General features: G+C 39.9%; 1 protein-coding gene across 5 annotated transcripts in view; it reads right to left on the minus strand.

The window, feature by feature from the left end:
- Positions 1-19,196, minus strand: part of FYB1 (FYN binding protein 1) — a 73,467-nt gene that overhangs the window by 43,378 nt on the left and 10,893 nt on the right. For 2 of the 5 annotated variants that reach the window (XM_026058119.1, XM_026058115.1), the window contains exon 2: positions 4,296-5,442. In XM_026058119.1, coding sequence (XP_025913904.1) covers positions 4,296-5,442 — 1,147 coding nt within the window. Of the gene's footprint in view, positions 1-4,295; positions 5,443-9,043; positions 9,148-11,323; positions 11,442-19,196 lie in introns of those variants that run through there. The other 3 variants (XM_026058116.1, XM_026058117.1, XM_026058118.1) reach the window with 3 other exon arrangements.

Genomic DNA, 19,196 nt, shown 5'->3' on the forward strand with positions numbered 1-19,196 from the left:
TACACGCGATCCCGCTGAGGTCAACCCAGGTGCAGTTCTCTTCTGAAAGCAAGAGCATGGCCTCACTTGGAAAGCTGTCAACAAAATGACTTTGCTTCTCTCCTTGATTCTACAAAGCCCTGTTTGTACTTCTGGGTGTTTGTATTAATTGTCATTTTATTATTTTCTGAATCTAGAAAGTATATGTATCCCACTAATTCTGAGCTGATGTAAATATGTTCTACTCTCAGGGAAAATGCGTTCAGTGTGATGTAACACAGGAATTTTTTCATCCAGGGTCCCATGTGTTCACTGAACCAGAAAGGAATTTTTTAAAACTTATCTTCACTGAAAATACTAATTCATCAGAAGATGAATCAGAAACTTTTCTCAGCAATGTACTTGTATCTACAAAAGTTTTATCAAGAAAAGTTTTTCCGGACCAGATGAAAATTTCTTGTCAAAAGCAAGACCAACACCAAAACAGCAACTCTTAGTATCCCTGCGAGAGTGGTGGACAGTTTAAATCCTTCTCTCACACATGAATAAGACTGCTGCATTTCAGGTGAGTACTTCATCCTCCAAGGTACAAAGTTATTTCATGCTCAGTGAATACTTGATTATGAAATCACAGTAAAGCAGCTTCAATGGGAAAGGATAACAAACAAAAAAGGACTGAACTGGTACTTCTGAGAAAGCCAGGTTTAAACTCCTGGTTCAAATTAGGCAGTACAAGGTTTTCTGTATCCCAGGCATGTGTCCCTAACACAAGTATAGGAATTGCCTCATGTAGAGCTCTTCTCTTCACAAGGGACACCACAAAGCCTAACTTTTGTCCTAGCAGAGATCAGAAAAAAAAGGTCAAATCTCAGAAAGCCGTGCTAAATGAGAAAGCCATTTCCAYTGCTTGTTCTTCTTGTTACTCGGCACCTGAATCACAGCAGAAAATAAAGCAGCTATGACAAGCTGCTGTTTATGAGGACAAAGTAATGAGCAGAAAGATCTTGTGCTGTGGGGGTGGCATCTTCCTGACACGACTTTGATTCTTGAAATGACAGTTAAAAAAAAAAAAGAAAAAAAAAGAAAAGAAAGCAATTCAGTTTAACTGTCTGTTCTTTCCAGAGCAGGTAGATTTTGTCATTCAGGTCTAACGTTCCAAGAAATCCGACAGCAATGAATAACACTTTGCCAACTTGAAAACTAGTTTGTTCAGGATTTTAGAAAACCTGGTTTCTCCATGAAAAATGTTACACAAAGAGTTCTGGCCACAAAAATGATCTGCATTAATTGAAGCCAAACACAACATCAAGGCCACCACGCAGACTTTACAGGGGAAGGCTAAAAGTTCAGGGCCAATACAAACAGCTTCACATTGATGTGCTTTCTAAATCTTTCAGTCTTGCCCTGACCAGAAGAGAGTGAGGCAGAGAAGACCACGGCTGCCCCATCCGTGCCATTCAGTGAGACCTGCAGTCTGCAACACGAGCTGAGAGCAGCTCGTGCCGCTGCACGGAGCAGCTCCGTCCTTAGGCCCCTGGTTGCAGAGTGACTCATCCGGGCTGTGGCTGCACTCGTGCTGGTTAGTGACCACTTGAGGTTCTCCTTCTGGCAATAGTTCTGGTATTATCCTTATAGCCCTATTCACATGACAACCTCAGTCTTCAATTTAAGTGTCTAGAATATACATTTCTAATCCTCAATTTTAAAGAAAACAGGATGAAAAGATGCATTGTGACAGTAACTGCATGGGAACCAGAAAAAATAAACTCATCCCTGTCTTATTTAAAAAATAATCCAAGCACCATCATTTTGTAATTAATTACAGTTAGGGGCGTTTTTCAGCCTTGATCAGGGCTTCTCTAAGTTCTAGCTAGCAAAGTTCTTATTGTTTTTGTTTAATCTCTGGGACTATTTTTCACAGTCTCTGGTATCATTTGCTGAAAATGCTTTCTGTCCATTTTAAGATTGTCCTGGGCACTGAAGTAAAGCCAGTCATGCTGAACAGTGGTCTATGGAGAAGGGACAGCTGCTCAAACTGTTGTAAATCAACACAGCTCTTTTAAAGAGATGCACAAATTTACAACATTTGAGGATCTGGCCCTGGTCATGAATTTGTGAGAACATTTCCATAAATGTAGAGTGAGTCAGGAAAACCAGAATGTACCAGCTGACAAGAAAGTACATTTTAAGTTACTGATATGCTGTTAATTTTTAAGTAGCAGATAACAGAATATAAAGTTGCATGCATACTCTGAGTTTTTAGTGTGGCATTTTGTCTGTAGAGAGACTCAGCTCTGAGCCTTTTTATCTGGACATAATCCCTTTTAATGTCTTCTTTCTCCAGAAGGCCATTCGTTGGTGCACTGTAAACTACAGAAACCCATGCAATGTTATATTCTAAATAAGCAAAGCACAAGGAGAAATTTCATATAAATTAAATTACATTAATGTACCTGAAGTATTGCACATGAATAGCTTGGGGTTATTCAGAGCATCTGTTGTCAACTCCATCTAACTTACACACTCTGAATCACATCRTTGGGCATCTCCCTCATCCATTGACTATACTGAAAATTTAAGAGTCTGAGTCTGATCTGTTTAATTACATCTAAGAGAGATTCTTAAAGTAGACCATGGAAGGTAGCGTGAAAAATCCTTCATTGTCAGAAACTATTTACCTCTATGGATCACCTGGCACAATTTGTTGCAGGACTTAATGATGGTTAAAATGACTTGAGCTAAAAAAGAATGTGAGGACTGAATATATTCTCTGCTTTAGGTGAAATAGCTCCTCAGCTCAATGCATTACAAAAACAAAAAAAAAATCCCCAAAATTTAACACAATAATAATTTTCTTTCTCTAAGATGCACTCAGATTAAGAACAGCTTTCCTCTGGACCTATATAGCTTAGAACTTTGATCTAAAAATGTGATCCAGTTTCTTATATAATCATTGTTCCCAGGGCCTAACACTATAAGAAAAAAGAGAAAGCCTCTTTCAACTACTACAAAGCTTGTAATAGAAGTGTGGCTACTGGAATCACCCATTCCAGGTAGAGATAAGGGTAGCTGATTTTAAAATTGCAAAGAATACTTAAAATACTTTGCACGTGAGAGGGGAACCTTAACCCAAAAGTTTTAAATGCATGTGGTTTATAGGAAAATTAAGGACATCAAGAACCTTTGAAAAACATCTCTTTCCTTTTAGGAGGTGACACCAAATTTCTGGTTATAACTTTAGGAAATTACATTTTTAAATTATGGCCTCAGATTTTCAGTGACATCTTTTTGAGTGCCCCAGAAACAATTTATATATTTGTTGCAACTGATCTTATGTGGTGAAAGGCATGTTTTGAAGCAGAACTCTGAAGGAGTGGAGCCACAGCAATTTCTTTTGTTCACAGAAATGTGTGTTACTGTAAGGAGATTTTGTACAAGGAATAAATACTCCCAAATACTTCAAATGTATTAAAGAATCTCTCATCTCTCTCTCTCTCTCTCACACACACACACACACACACACAAAATCTCAATTTTTACATAAACCTAGTCACAAGCCTTAACATTCATGCCTGGATTACAACCATCAGAAAGTTCAGAGGCTTGCTTCTTCATAAAAATAGTGAGGCAGCGCCTCAGCTGCTACAAGCTGCTGAAAACATGCAAATCTCACAGAAACACTAAGTGCACAAGCTGTTTATAGAATCTGAATTGAGATCTGATTTTAAAATCCAGGCAGCTCCGTGTGGAGCATGCGGAACATTTGATTCTGTAGCTCTGTGTAGTGTTCAACTTTCTAGACATACTTTAAAATGTAGCATTTTATAGGCTCACATTGGGGTTAATCATTGTCAAAAGCAAAAAAAAAAAAAAAAAAAGTGTGGTTGCTACAGGTTGTATGTCATTTAGATAGCCATCAAGCTGTGCCCAGGAAGTTACTTTTGAGAATCGGACACAGTATATCAACACCTCATTTATAGGAAGTCAGAACTTAAATGTCTGTGGACAGAAATACTTAAACTGCTTGATACAACTTACAGCCACATCTAATTACTTTTCAATAAAAAACAAACCAAGCACAGAAACCATTCCTCCTACACTCTATATCATTGTGGGAGGGAGAATATGATTTTAATTTCTTTCCTGTGCAGAAGAGAGACAAGCATAGGTTGCAGCTTTAAAGGGGATTTGTCTGACATACAGATCATGTGTTATTTCTGGACAGAAGAGAGGATTTCACCTTAAATGAATACAGTACTAAATGGGTAAAAAAACCCCAACAAATTCCCAAGAAAACAACAACAGAGAAGACTTACTGTCTCTTGTGCTGTTCTTCCTGAACCTTTCCAGGTCCACATTTGGGGGTCTGCTGGGCTTCTGTGGGGGCTGGCCCAGTGTGAACAACGGGGGCAAAGCCTTCCGCTTAGGGGTTGCCAAGTTCTTGTCTCCATCCTCTTTTTCTTGTGACCCACCCGATAACCTTCCTGCAGCAAACGCAGTGTTTGTCTTAAGGAACTTGGAGGGCGATGAACCAGATTCTTCCTGACTGATTTTGTTGAGAAAGATATTCTTGGCTGCACCCACTCCCTTTTCTTCAGGCTTTTCTTCCACATTTTTGGGGGTGACTTGAGATGAGCTGGACCAATTACCAGTAGGTTTCAGAGCCATGTTTGAAAAATGACTGCCTGCAGCTTCTGCAGCATTGTTACTATCTTTGTCTGTTTCCTTTGCTGCTATAAATGAGTTTATTTTTGGTCTTGGGCCTGATAGTCCTTTATGCAGAAAAGCATTTCTATTAGAAGTGTCTTCATTATGGGAGACTTCATGATTTACAGAAGGTTTCTGTGCCAGAGGTGGTTTAGAGAAAGGAGGCTTGGGCTCATGTTCTTGTGTTGCAGCAGTGAACTTTTCCTTAACTCCAGCTACTTTTGAAAATACTGTTGGCTCATTCTCCTGTGATGCAAAATTCAAATTTGGTTTGGGTCCCAAAGGCTTTTTTTCTTTCTCTTGAGGAGCAGAATTAAGGAACTTGTTCCCTGGAGGTTTTGGATACAGAGGCTTTGGCTCTTCTTTTGTCAAGTCACTGGATTTGGTGGGGGCCTTAGGGCATCCAGCTTTTCCATCATTTTCTCTGTTAGCTGCCTGAAGCTGAACCCCAAACCTTTGTGTCACTGGTTTCAAATGTGGGGGCTTAGGATCCTTTTCTGTTTTATCATCAACTGGAGGCTTGACCCCCAAAGGAGGCTTAGAATGAACAGGCTTGTGAAAGGTACTGGGTCCTGAAGGAGAAGCTGCATTTCCTTGACTTGCAAATTTCTCAAGTGCTGCTTTCCTTGCCTGTAATCCTGAATGGACGGGTTGTCCTGGGACTTTGAAGGGCCGGCTGTTTCCAGAAACATCCTCTGTGGGGCTGTTACCTGCGTTAAATTTCGCCATGAGTGCCTTCACATCTGCCTTGCCATCCTATGATCATAGAGAAGAAAAAAAAGAAACAGCAGCAATGAGAAAGCCTCAGTTGCAGTGTTCACACATACTGTACTTTAAAGGGTTTCCTGGTCTGAGGCTCGCAGTACTACTGATTGGCTGTGGAGATATTGTAGCACATCTTCCTGTAGGGCTAAAGAAGCTGAGTATTTTGTTATATCCTTGCTGTGGTTATACAATCTTTTAAAATTTTCAGTGCAGGTACTGCTTTTAGAGGGTGGTCATTCAGCTCCTTTTGTGCATATTATAATTTCTGTTTATTTGTGGAATTGGGAACTGACACCTGTTAAATATATTAAAAATAGCTACTACTTTAAAAATAAGGTATCCTTAAAAATATATGAGACTCCTGAGGTAAGAAGCATAGACTGGGTTGAAATCTGGATTATGTACCAGACTACTGTTATTTCTGCCAGCTCTCTGGAGAACTGAAAGTTCCTTTGTGAAAACAGAAAGTCTTCTGGTTTGGAAGGGGACTCAGTTTTTCTTTYCCTTCTCAGCAGTTTTCTTCCCTGCTCTTCCCCACCTCCCCCTCTTTTGTCCTTGTTTCTCTTCTCCATTTTGAATCTGAAGACAGTGCATGGGTAGACAGAAAATCAAAATATATGGAGTAAAACAGCAAGAAAAGACAATCAATAAACCCAGATACTGTCAAAAATACTTAACTTCTTGGATAGAAAGAGAAAAAAGGTGAAAAATTCTAAGGGGGTGAAACCCAGCTTCATTTTAAAATGTTTTATTTGGTCAGCTCTATTCAATACCTTTCAAGATCAGTCTTTAATATAAGCAGAGAGTAAATGCTCAATATAGTTAATGTTTGGTGCAATTACTTCAAAGTGCAATGAAGGATCAGGGCCAAGGGAAGGGAACAGGCCCCACTGCGCTGGGCYGGGGCCACCTTTGGGTGCTGAGGTCCCTCAGCAGCAGGACTGCTTTTCTGGCAGCCAGTGGCAGCCGGGGTGTTAGCAAATATGCTGACATATAGGGTTCACAGCTTGGGTTAAGTAAGATCTGTTTTGGTTGTGGGGGGTTAAATTTAAGGTATAAATGGTATGGTAAGGTAATAATGGTATAAAGCAGGGATGATATAACTAGAAAGAGCTTTGAATCATTTGTTTAAAAGCAGAGGACTATCACTACAAAACACAAGAAGTAAAGGGCTGAACAAAAATTTTAGGAGACAGAAGGAAGAACTGTGTCTTCACTTGGTAGTGCAGGGCACAAGGTCAGTGGCAGTGCACGTTCAGTCATATACCAGTTTTAAGTTCATTCACATGAGCTTCTGAATTGGGGTTGTCAGCTTTTTTGCCTTTTGTTTGATTGTACCACATTACATGAACTGTCTGTCATGTAGGAATAGTTTTACCTCTGACTTTCATGTCTTTTTCTTTAAATTTGCTATTTTTTCAGTATCACCAGCAAATGCAGTCATTCCAAACTGTGTATTGTACTACAAAGACACTTATAAAAAAGGCAGCCATAAGAAGTGCTAGACTGATATACATGAAACCTCTCCCCAGAGCACCAAATCGTTATCTCTTTTGCTCATGTAGGGAAGGGAGGAAGTTCACATTTACTATAGAGATTATCAGGTTTAAGCTATCTACTGCTGGTTGGCACACACACACGTATACYGCAGAGATACATATATGTTTCATCAATCATTCAAGTTTTCCCACATAACACTTCAAAAGGCACTGCTTTTACCCACCTAAGCAGAAAGTTAAGCTAATTGCAGTGCCAGAAAGAAAAACAAAGCTTTCTAGCTCTGATCTCTCTTGACGCRTGCTAATGCACTTTTTTTTTTTTAACTTCTGTAACAAAATCTTAACCATCAGAAATATTAAAACTTTCCTGCAGTGCTTAAAGTCTTCAGGACTTGTAAATGACAATCTGATCAGCTGCTTCACCAACTCGGATACATTTATTCCTATAATTTATGAAATAAATGGATTCTTTTGTTGCTTGTTCCAGCTGAAATTTAAGAAAATTTACTGTGTTAAACTACAGTAATGTGAACCTTCTGGACAAGAGACATTCACCAAATAGCCCTAGTGGAAGTTGGAAACATGGCTTTGAAGAAAACTTTTCTTGCTATGACCTGTGGTTTCTGAGCAGTCTTCTGCATTTTTGCAACAGCAACACCAATTACATCAATACATGCTTTCAAATGCATTAAACAATTCACTTTTGCCATGTTAAGACAGTTTACTTTCTCTAAGGCCTACTGAGGTTAATGTATTTCTTTTAATGAATCTTTTCCCCAGTACTGTGAACAGACCCCAAACCTTTCCCAAGCCATGCAAATGTACAAGTTCTTTCTGGAGTAAAAAGCATACATAGCTAGTGGGGATGTGCAAGGCTTACAATCAGCGATGTATCCTCTCTCATTTACTCACAGTGAGCAGTAAGTAGTAAGGATAACAATCTAAGAAGAAAGCAGGAAAATCTGTGAAATCTTTCTGTTTCTCTTTGATATATGTCGTCAATTCCCCTTTTAATAGGCTTGTTTTATGTTAGAAACCATATTGTGGATTCTAATGCCTGACCTGACTGGCCAGGTAGACAGATGGGGAACTGGGAAAAAGAGAATCTTGTATTCATGGCTCTGCTCGTAGAATAATCCCCACACTTTGTTTCCTTTCCCAGAAGGGATAGCAGTTACTTATTCTATTAGCACAAACAAGAGGTTGTAGTTCAAGAAATGGGAACTTGAAAAGATTATGAGGTTAGATTAAGTTAACCCCTACCCTTCCCACCTAAAGGTGAAGTGCCTGTTGGACAGAAGAGTCTCATGCRATAACCGGTTGGGTTATTTTCTGAACTTCTTGTTTGCAGTCTATTGGGAAACTCAAAGCAAAATATTTTGGCCTTTCAGCTCCTGTTCTGAACTGGAAGCAGCACACAAGGTGCACAATATTTGCTTTGAGAGGAGCTGGTTGCATTATTCAAATGTATTTGCTCAAATCAAGAACAGTTTTTGGTTCTCAAGCCATGAATTCAGCTAGGAGATTTGTCTACGCAGCCCTTTCTCAGCCTCCCATTGCCTTTAACAAGGCCCCACACAGATACCAGGATACAGTTGTACATAATTCTTCCAGGACTAGATCTTAATTAAACTTCAGTGTAAACGATTGCAGTTATCCTTTATTTTCAGTACAGGTGCACATTTTTGCATAGAAGCACATTATAAAGAGAACAAAAGAAATAAAAAGGTACTAACTCTGTTTTTCTTGAATTTACTGTGAATATTTCAGTCCCTACTAGCAGCCTGATTAGAAAATTTGGCATAAATATACTCTCATTATTTACTTTACAGTCTCAGTGTAGTGAAAAGATCATTTCACATCAGCTTCACACACATTTCACATCCCCTTCAAACAAATAGCAACACTGGATCAGCCAAAGGAACAGCAGACATGTATGCATGCAATCTTTTAAGCAAATGTTTAAGCAAATATTAAGCAAAAGTTTAAGCAAATGAAAGATATGTAAGAGTTGACTGTACAAGAAATGTACAATTGTACAAAAATACATGCAGACCTGATTTATAAAGGAAAAAAATTTTTTTGCTTCTCACCTGTAAACTTTTTCCTTTCTATTCCCAAGTGATGGGGTCTATACAGTCCTTTAAAAAACTCAGAATCTTGTAAAGAAAACAGATCTTGATGAGTTTGCTGGAAACTARTGAAAGAAAGATTAAAAAGCTATAATTTTCAGGAGAAAAGTGTGTATGCTCATGAATTCTATGACAGCAAAAGATCCACAGCAGCTGGTAACCACTGAAGGAACTGAGCTCTAAGCCAGGGACAAGATAAATAAGGAACTGTAAAGAAAAGTCAGGGAAAACTGCAATTGAAAGTTATAGAAAAATACAGATCTGAAAATTATTTTGCAACATAGAGGCCTTATTTAGCTTCTGTTGACATTACTGGATTTGAGGGAGTTCAGCTGCTTGCAGAAGATACTAGTACCTTTTTGAATTCATGATAAATTATTGCTTGACTGTTTCCTTTTCCAGACAGAGAGACTTCAGAATTATTATTAGGCAACACTTTTTTGTTTCCAGAAGAGAGAAATAATTTCCAAGTTGCTTTTCTTCCCCCTTAGTCTAGTTATAATCACCGGTTAAAGAAGACTCCCTCTGAGTGTGCTTTCAGCATTTGGAAAGTGGAGCTTAAATGTTGCAATACTCTGTACCTATGAATGTAGGTAGAAGTACTATGAAAAGAAGTCAGAAAGACAGCATCTGCCCAAACAAAAAGACTTGCTGATACAATGGTTGATATGCAAGAGAAATGAGCCCTCATCAGACACTAAATAATGARGAAACAGACTATTCCACCCTCTGCTTTCTGGGATTTTTTAGAAGGCAGACTTCAGGGATGGAGAAGATGGGCAGAACTCTAAAGGATTCCCTGAAGCAAGACCAACAGGTTCTATTTTGTCCTGACAATGTCTTCATAAACATATCTCCAATACCAGTAAGATGAAACAAGCGTATTTGTGAGGATATGCGACTGTCAAAATTAGACAAGGTAGTGCTTGGTGCTCCAGTCTGTTCACTCTTCAAGCTTTATATTTTCCTTTGTATAGTACTTTACACTTCTGTTTTCCCTCTCCTGTCACTGCTCTTTTTTGCATCTTTTACCGTAAGACCAACTACATCCTATTGCAGCAACAAGACAGGACAATATAGTTCATCCTCTCCAGGTCAGACTGAGACCAGGACAGTCAGATGACATCCCAGCCTGATCCCAAACTATTGTTGTCACAGCCAATGCACCAGGCCAAAGCATCTATCCATGCACGATCATCTCTCCATCTTACGTCCTGATAACTTCAGCACAAATTCTCACTTTCCTTTCCTTCCTTCTTTCTAGTACTTGCCTATGTCAAAACCAGAAAAACTACCTACTATTGGCAACATATCCTTCAGCAACTGAAGCCTGGGAGCTTCTGTTTTCCACCAAGACCTTCTGTCCAACAGAAACAGGTTAACTAATATCCCTTCTGAAAAAGGATTTTGATAATTTTTTATTAACTTGGCTTAGCACAAGCACAAAGTTTCACAATATTTAATGTTTGGGCTTTTAAAATTATTTTTTTTATACACTAATCAACAGATTTCAGACTACTGTAAATTTCCTAGCGAGTCTGCCAAGGAATGAAGCAGATAGATGCCTCTTTACTCAGAAGCCTATTTGCATGTACAGCATGTACAGTGACTGCCTAATGAACATCTTTCATTTTACTCTAGTTATTCTGCTAAAGTTAATGTAACACCTGAGTTCTGAAACAAGAAAAGCTTGAGTTCCTGCTACTCAAAAGTTCCTACCATTATTTCTAGAAATTCAAGATCCTACATGATTTTAAAGGAAATTTTGTGCGGTTTTTAGCCATTGAGTACCATTCTGACTATCGGCTGGAAAGAAAAATACCTTCCATGACCCATTACAAACAGAATACATACTTAAGTTGATCTCTCAATCCAGAGTAAATTAAAAAATACCCCACCCACCAATGAACCAGCCACAAACAATAGAAAAGGAAACACTAAAAGTTGCCTCTGGTGACACTATTTCTGTTATTCTTTGAAATGCAATGATTGCTTAAATTAGGACTGCTCTTAGTAAAATTTCAGGGAACCAAACATACTATTCTGAGAGAGAATAGGCCATTTTGTCAACTTTGCATTGCCATACGTTATCATCTTTTCAGCTCTACAACTAATTGCAAGTAAAATCTACAATTAAAATTTCCAGGTATATGAGGTTCTGTGTAATACCTTATTATATGATTATAGCTTCTCCTGGAATTTTGTGTTTTATTTCTAAGACAAATAGGTACAAAAATTTACCTGGATTCCTCAAAGCTCTCCAATATTCCAATATAAAGGTGGAGAAAACTGACTCCCTCAATGAGACAATCCAGTAGTTTATCACCTTAACAGCCTGCTCTGTTTGCTAAGAGCTCTATTTCTCAGCAAGGGTTTGCATCAGAATGCTGCTTGTGGATTTCATTACCATGATCAGCAAAGAAAACTGCTCTCCTCAGGATATTAGGCAAGAAGTGGTGGGAGAAAAGGGAACTAAAATGTGTTCAGGCTGCTTGGCTGCTGCCATCAGCAATATTCACCATGTCATATCTAAAAGCAAAGTGAGCAAAGTGAGCTCCAGTTACACATTTGCCCCATATTGTAGAGTCTTGTGAAGTTACAGTGGTGCATACAAGCTTGCATCTTTACAGAGTAAGGGCTAGTGAAATGCTGATGGTAATTCCAAACATAAAGACAGGAGCTGACCTCTTAGGTCATCAAGTCTAGTCCCCTGCTACTGCCAAGAATCACAACATGCATACTCACTAAAGACATCAYCTAATGTGTTTGTTTGCTCCTGCAATTGCTATTAGGATCACAAGAGATTCTGCTGGCCAATTTTTTAAAGATTTTGCTTTATAGATTTTTTTTTTTGAAACAATGATTGTACAATTCTTATACCTTTTTGCCTCTGAGTGCATTATACAAATCAAAGACTTTAAGGATGATACAGGATAAGAAGATCAACATTGAGAAAATAAGTTTCACAAGGAGCTTTAAACATGCATTTGAGCTGAAGATAAATCCAAACCACAAAGGCGGAACCCTCTACTAGCTACAGCTCACTGAAGTTGCTGGAGCTCTGCACGGGGATGATGTTGCAGAAGAACAATTTTGCATCTTTGAGCTTCATCAAGGTTGTTTGACCCTTTCTCATTGTTTATCACTTTTTCTCCTTTTACATAACTTGCTTAGCTTTTTTTTGAAGGTTTTTAGATGTCAAAATAAAGCCTTGGAAGTACTTGATACTTCCAACTTAATTTTCCAAAGCTTCTACCTTAGTTCAGAAGCTTATTAGAGTGTTGGATGAAGCTTATTTTAGTTAAAAAACACTTCTACATGCTTTATATTTTCCTCTTGCCAATGATAACTATTTCTTTTGTTGGACAGGGCCATTTTTTTCTCAGTGGGATAAATTCAGTTCTGAGTCTAACTCTATGCTATTTATTCTGCTATTCACTGTATTTCATTTTTAAAATCATATTTTCTGTGGAAATAAACAACACTAATGATAAAGCATTTATCATTAATCTTAAGGAGAAATTAGACTTTGTGACTGTTGCTGTTTTCGTTGGCAGTCTCCACAACTGTTTTACAGTGCTAGCTAAAACAATATAATCATTTTACACTGGTAAACACTGCTGCAAGGGTTTGCACACAGTATCAGCACTAGGCAAATCATGCAAGGATCAAAGAAAGAGCTGCTCTTTGCAACTCTGAATGCTAGACAGTTCTTCATCCAGTGCACAGAAATAAATATATTCTTAATTGGTAGAATACTGCCAAGAATATAAATCTCAACAAACACAACAGAAATAACAGTTTATACTGTGAAACTGCTCTGAAAGTTGCCCATTTGTAATGTCTACCATATGCTCCATTTTACACTTGCAGGTACAACTTCCCAGATCCTCTCTGTTTTTTTCCACTTAGTTCTGTGGAGGATGTTAGTGAGTAATTTGGAGAATTAGCTATTTTTAGAAGAATAAAGAATCTGAAGGAATTGATATTGTAAGGACAAGACCTGCAAGCATGGAAACAGCCTACAGCTATTTTGCTTTTTGGCATTCTTCACAGAAAAAAAAAAAAAAAACCCAAACGCCCAAAACAAAATACACAAGATTATACATTCCAGTACAACATAGCAACAATGATAATGCCTTCTTGTGTGCGATGATGCCATTCCAGACTCTGCATAGATCAAAAAAGGCATCTAAATCCCAGCATAACAATGGCTTGCTAGTATTCCCATGTGCAACATTTATCACTGCAGCCTTAGGTTTTGGGTTCTCTTTTGTATCAGGCCATTTATTCAGCTCTCTATTTCCACATACCTTGGGGAAAATTAACTGCTTCAGAACTAAATCTGTCAAAAATAGAGGAAAGAAAAAAAGGGGGGAAATGGCCTCACTGACTTACACTGCAATAAGTGCTAGTCCATCTTTTTAAGGGATCTTTCATGGACTGATATTGTCCTGTGCTCTGAAACAGTTTGAGATGCCAGGTAGTCCCATCTGAACACCTTTGGCTTTGAAATTCAATCCAAAATGAAGAATATAGTTAGGCTCTTGTTACCTCCACAGCTGTGTTGGTATCACACAATGACGTGGCATAAACTGGAGGAGTGAAATGATACAGATAAAAAACCCTTTTTCTTTCCATGTTATATTAAATCTGAATCATTTCACTGACCCTGCTCTACTGAATGATCCCAAAACAGGCAAGACAGCATAATGGAATTAGTGGTGAATAAGGGTGGGGGAAGAAAAATACAGAAATGATTGGATGGGGCAGGTAATACTTAAAACATATTAAAAAGGTACATGGGAAAGCATCATTGGACAGGTGCATTAAAGCAAGTTTGACAGTCCCGTTTCTATACCAGAAGAGTGTTGCTGTGTGTGTAATATACAATACATGCAAACACATGGAGTCCTCAAGCAAGAGAAAATCCATTTTTGTACAGTTTTTCTCTTAAGCTTCTTTTCCTGTCTCTTCCTCTTCTCACTGCCGTAGTACTTCTGCCTCCTAGTGGTAGAGCAGGAGCAGAAGCAGAAATGACATTTTTCAATTGATAATCTATTTGTATGTATTTGCACTCAGCGAGCTATAGTCTATCTGGCTTCATTCCTCTCGGGGGGTAACATTTCACGTATTCCAACCTCTCCAAAGGACAGGACAAAGAGAAAGAGTTAATTTACCTGCTTAGAGCTGCTGTGCCACTCCTTGGGGACAGCAATTCAGGGAAAAGGTGTCATCTACCTAACTTCAATGACAGGTAGCCACAATAACTATCTTGTTACAGAATCGTTTTGGAAAATACCCAATTTTCAGTAGAAACTCGATATTCCTGAACACTGGCATGAGCTGCTGCCTGCGATTACTACAGTACACTATGAAAACTAACATTTCCTGTAGGGATGGTCTATGTTATCTTTGTGTCTGCAGACAGGGATAGATTTCCTGAAAAATGTGCTGTTGCATTTTCATTAGGCTACCATTTCAAAGTGGTTTTTAGTATTTCTGACAAGTTTGATGCAGTCATGAGGGAATTAACAGAATTCTGTTATGTCTGCATGCACTCTCACATACGTAGCTACAACTGGGCTATGCACATCATCTTATTCTTTTTCTGAAATGCTTTCCAGCTCGTATTTGTGGACAGGTGACACACAAGATCAATTCAATGCTTTTTCTCTTTTAAATTCTCATAATTCAACCTTTAAAATCTTATACTGTTGAATATTATTACTATATTTATATTTTTTCTGAATATAGGGTACAGAAATGTTTCCACCATTTAGATTTCTTTATACTAGAGGAAGGTAGAATTTGCAAATTCAAGAAAGAAGGCAAAAGACGATGAGAGTCTCCCTACCCCAACTACGCTTGGTAAAGGACACATTTTTGTCACTAAGGAAAACCCAGCACACTGCAGAGTGTCACAGTCATTGTGTGTGCCATGTGTATAAGATGTTAAGCTCCTGGTTTTTTACTTGGATGTATAAAGTGTAATAAATCACTCCTTAGAAAGCATAGTCCATACAGCAAAAACATCTAAAGCTACTGAAAGGCACCTACAGTACAAACAGCCTTACACATGAAAAAYAGAAGTCTGTTTTTTGTGACTTCACCACAGTAGGAAACTGTTGTCCCAAATCTTAGGCAATTCTTCTCTGAATGCGAAACCTGTATTCAGATATTAATCCTCATATTCCACTCTCCAGCTCATCTCAAGTACCCCATACCCTTCCCTACATACTTGGTACTGTCAGTGTCCCCCTACTGCCTAACCCCTGGGGCTGCCCCTCAGCCTCTTCCCCCCCCCGGCCTGCAAAGCTCACTTATGCAGTGGACTCAGACTAAGCAGCTTTTGAATTAGGCCTTTCTTGTACTGAAAGCTTCAAAGTTTTTGCTAATACCAGTGCTCCTGTGCTTGGCAAGTGTGGATTTAGCAGCAAAGTACAGCTGGAATTGAAAGTGGCGAGGCAGCAGAAAAAGCTTGAGGCAGACAGAGCGGCAAGCTGGGCCTTCGCTAGATTGCCTGTAGACACCAGAAAATCCTCTTCAAAGCGCAGGGTTCACCATGGCGCTAAGCGGCCTCAACATGCACAGATGCAGCTCCCAAAAGCGCAGGCTCGGTGCCTGGCCTCCACAGACTCACAGGGCTTGTCCCACAGCAGTGTTACCCCTTTCCTTCAGCACCACCTTCATCAGTCCCACCGCACACTGCAGGCTGAAAACCCCCACAGCTTGTGCCCTGCTGTGGGCCACTGCCAGCCACCAGTGGCAGCTTAATTAGACAATCTAACAAGATAAACTGCAGGTGATGTGTGTATAACAGTGACGGCTGAATTTACCACTGCCAACTCCCAACTTGGGAGATTAGGACGTGAAGAGGGCCCCACTGCAGTCCTGGCAGCCATCTTGGTGAGGGATGCAGGTCAGGCAGCTGCTGGAAGCTGGGGGGGGGAGAAGATGACGGAGATTGAGCTGAGTGGGAGCAAGGAGGGGCATCGCAGGGCTGAGGGAACTGGGCAGGGGCAGTTTGTGGGGGGAGATGAGCTCTAGCAACTGGGGCATGCCCTGCCAGCGGCTCCACCTCAGGGCGCGTGGGGCTTAGCATGGCAGGAGGGCCCCCAGATGTCATCGGGCAGGGCTGCCTGGAGCCTGCGTGCCTGGCAGCGTGGGGCGGCCATTTTAGCAGCTGCTGTGTCGGCAATGGCGTAGTGTCTGAGGAGAAGAGAAGAGAGGAAGCTTGATCTGGGGGGAAGGGGAGATGGTGAGGGAAGTGAGGGAGGAATCGGCTTTCTCAAGGAAAGTTTCAGTTTCCTCCCCCATGTACCCTTTTGAAAGCGGTCAGGCAGGGGGTTATCCACTGGCCTGGCTTCCCCCCTCAGCATCCCCCCAGCAGCTGATACCAGGAGGAGGAAGAAGTGGAAAAACAAGAGGAACAGACAGCATTTGCAAAAAACCCTCGACTTCCCTTTCTCCTCAACATGTCCTCCCCCCTCCGCCTGGGAAAAAAGCAAATGTGCAAGAACATGCAAATCCCTCACCAGCAGTTGCACAAACTCTATCGGGGGGGGGGGGGGGGGGAGTGTCCCTGGGCTCCCCATGCTTTCACACCCAAACTTCTCACCGTCCTTTCCCACCCCATTGCATGTTAAACCCCTGTCAGCTCTTCAAGTCTCAGCTGCTTTTGGTGTTGAGAAGCAAAACAGAACCCCTTATTTCCTAAAAAGCATCCCAGCTCCAGGCAAGATCCTGCTCTCACTCTTTGCCCCTCTGTACCAACTCACCTGGGTACATAGCACTTACAGCTGATGTTTGTGTTTCTGTGGGGTCTGGGTAGGAAAGGGCCTCTACCCTTAAAAATATCCTCCTTAAACCTCTGAAGAAAAGATTTCAGGTCTGAACAATTTAGGCTTTGTTAATGTCATCTTGTGATTTCTTACCAAGGGTTGTTCTGTCTTTTCCCTAGCACTGAATTAGAAAGTAAAATGTGAAAAGTGAAAAAAGTGAAAAACCTACMCGTGTAGGTTAATGCCCAAGTCATATCAGAAGTGGAAGGTTGCTTTTTCTTTAAAAAGTTGTTGTTTTTAAAAAAATCACAAAATCAGATTTTCATAGTAGATTTTGATAAATAAAGCAATCTCAGACAAAGTTAAGACTAAAATGTGTTTTAATGAAATGCAGCTGACATCATTCTGCACTTCAGGTGCTCTCAAGGAAGTACTTGTAACAAAAACTTCCTTTAAAAAAAGCTGAAAAATTGAAAACATCTGAAACAGGGAAAAGGGAAGCTATGGTTAAACTCTGAGTTGCCAGTAATCTTTCACCATTCTGCCTCTGCACCCTTTTGTGGTGCTTCTGTGGTAGTTAATATTATTTAATATAACTGTAATGATTAATGATTTTAGAGTCTCTTCTCATGGTCTCAGATTTTAATACTTTGATTTCCATATATGCTGTATTACATGCATTTTTATGTACTAAAACATGAAGGGGAAAAGCCAGGTTAAAAAACTCAATGCAGTTTAAGATCATGTAATAGAAATGTCATGTAAGATCATGTAATAGAAAATTTTATGTGTTGCCATGATACCTTCTCAGCATGTTTTGTCAAGTCAGTTTTCCCAGCCAGTCACACAGCTGAAGAGTGTGTGTTTTTTATCTGTGTACCATTAACAGATTTCAGAAAATATGGTTCCTTTCTCATCCAAATCCTGTGATTCACTGAAGAGCTGGATAAGAAGGAAAACCCTATCCTCTACAGGATAGGATCCTCTCCTGGAGCTCCTTTTTTTGCTGCTCATGTGCTAGGAATGATTCAAGAAGGGTCCAGCAAGAAGCTGCAATGTAGAGCTCACCAAACACCATGTTCACCTGGGTGAGACACTAATCTCTGATATCATTCTGTAATGTCTCTTTTTTGGCACTAATGTAGTACTTTCCTGTGGGGAGTGTATACAAAGGTTTCTATTACATCCTTAATTGTTTAATGGCAAACTTGTCAACTGATGAGAACTGCACAGAGCAGGAACTAATCTTAGCAGTGTTTCACAACTTCAGTTACAGTAAGTCCAGCATTAGATATTTTTGTCTATCTTTCTTCAAGCTTTTTCAGTTTCTTGTTCTTTGAGAAGCTTCTTAAAAAACATTGCTGATACTAATACCTCCAGCTAAATTGCAAAGGCCAGAGATGGAAGGGTGCTGAGCCCTTTCACAGATTTTGTGCTTCAGGACCCTTTAATGACTTCTGTGTAGGTTCTCTGCTCTTGAAGTTCGTAAGTGGTATGAACCCATATGGAGCAGTTTCTGAAAAGTGATGTGTACTATTGGCACTGTGGGAACTTCTTCAAAATGGAACATAGCAGTGACTCTCAGCTTTGCTTGCGGTTGGTTCTACTTGAACTCTATCTCCTCCTCACCTGAACTGCAGGATAAAGTGCCTCCACACAGGTAATTAGTGTGGTGAGCAAATGGTTGAAGAGAGCCTTCATGCAGGCAGTGTGGAAGGGAAGGTGTATGACAGGAGAGTGAAAGGAAGAGGACAGCAAAACTTCAGGTCCTGCCACTGTGCAAATGGAGTTTAGGAATCCCCCATGTAGGCCTTGCATGTTTTCTTTCCTGCTGCAGACCCTTTCTACTTACTAATAAATCATCATTCATCTGTTTGCTACTCATCCTACGCACAGGTTCTGCAACTCCTACTGTAAGTCAACAGTTTAAACACACCAGTGGAAAATTCACAATAGAAAAAATGAGCCTATGCTGTCTACAGTGTTCAGTCACCTTGACTAGTTGTAGTTTCTGAGAAAGTAACACTTTCACAATGTTGATGTGGTGCATAGGACACCACACAATTACACTCTTAAACTGTTTTCCCAAAAGGCTAGAATCCTGTGTAATGGCCTCTGCTATTTTTCACTGTAGTTTGAAAGGGTGCATTTTCAGACCCTGGTTTTCATGGCAAAGATGGAGTAAGAAGTTCCTTTCCTCGCCCAGTTCTGCTGCTATAAAAGTTGAAGACTGTTCTATAAATCATGTCACTGAAAACATACAGATTAAAAATATTCCAGAGGAGAGGAGAAGGAGTGGAGAGGGAAGAGAAAAGAAAAAGGGACTTTGG

This window comes from Apteryx rowi, unplaced genomic scaffold, assembly GCF_003343035.1.
Source record: "Apteryx rowi isolate R43461 unplaced genomic scaffold, aptRow1 scaffold_143, whole genome shotgun sequence".
NCBI lineage: Eukaryota > Metazoa > Chordata > Aves > Apterygiformes > Apterygidae > Apteryx > Apteryx rowi.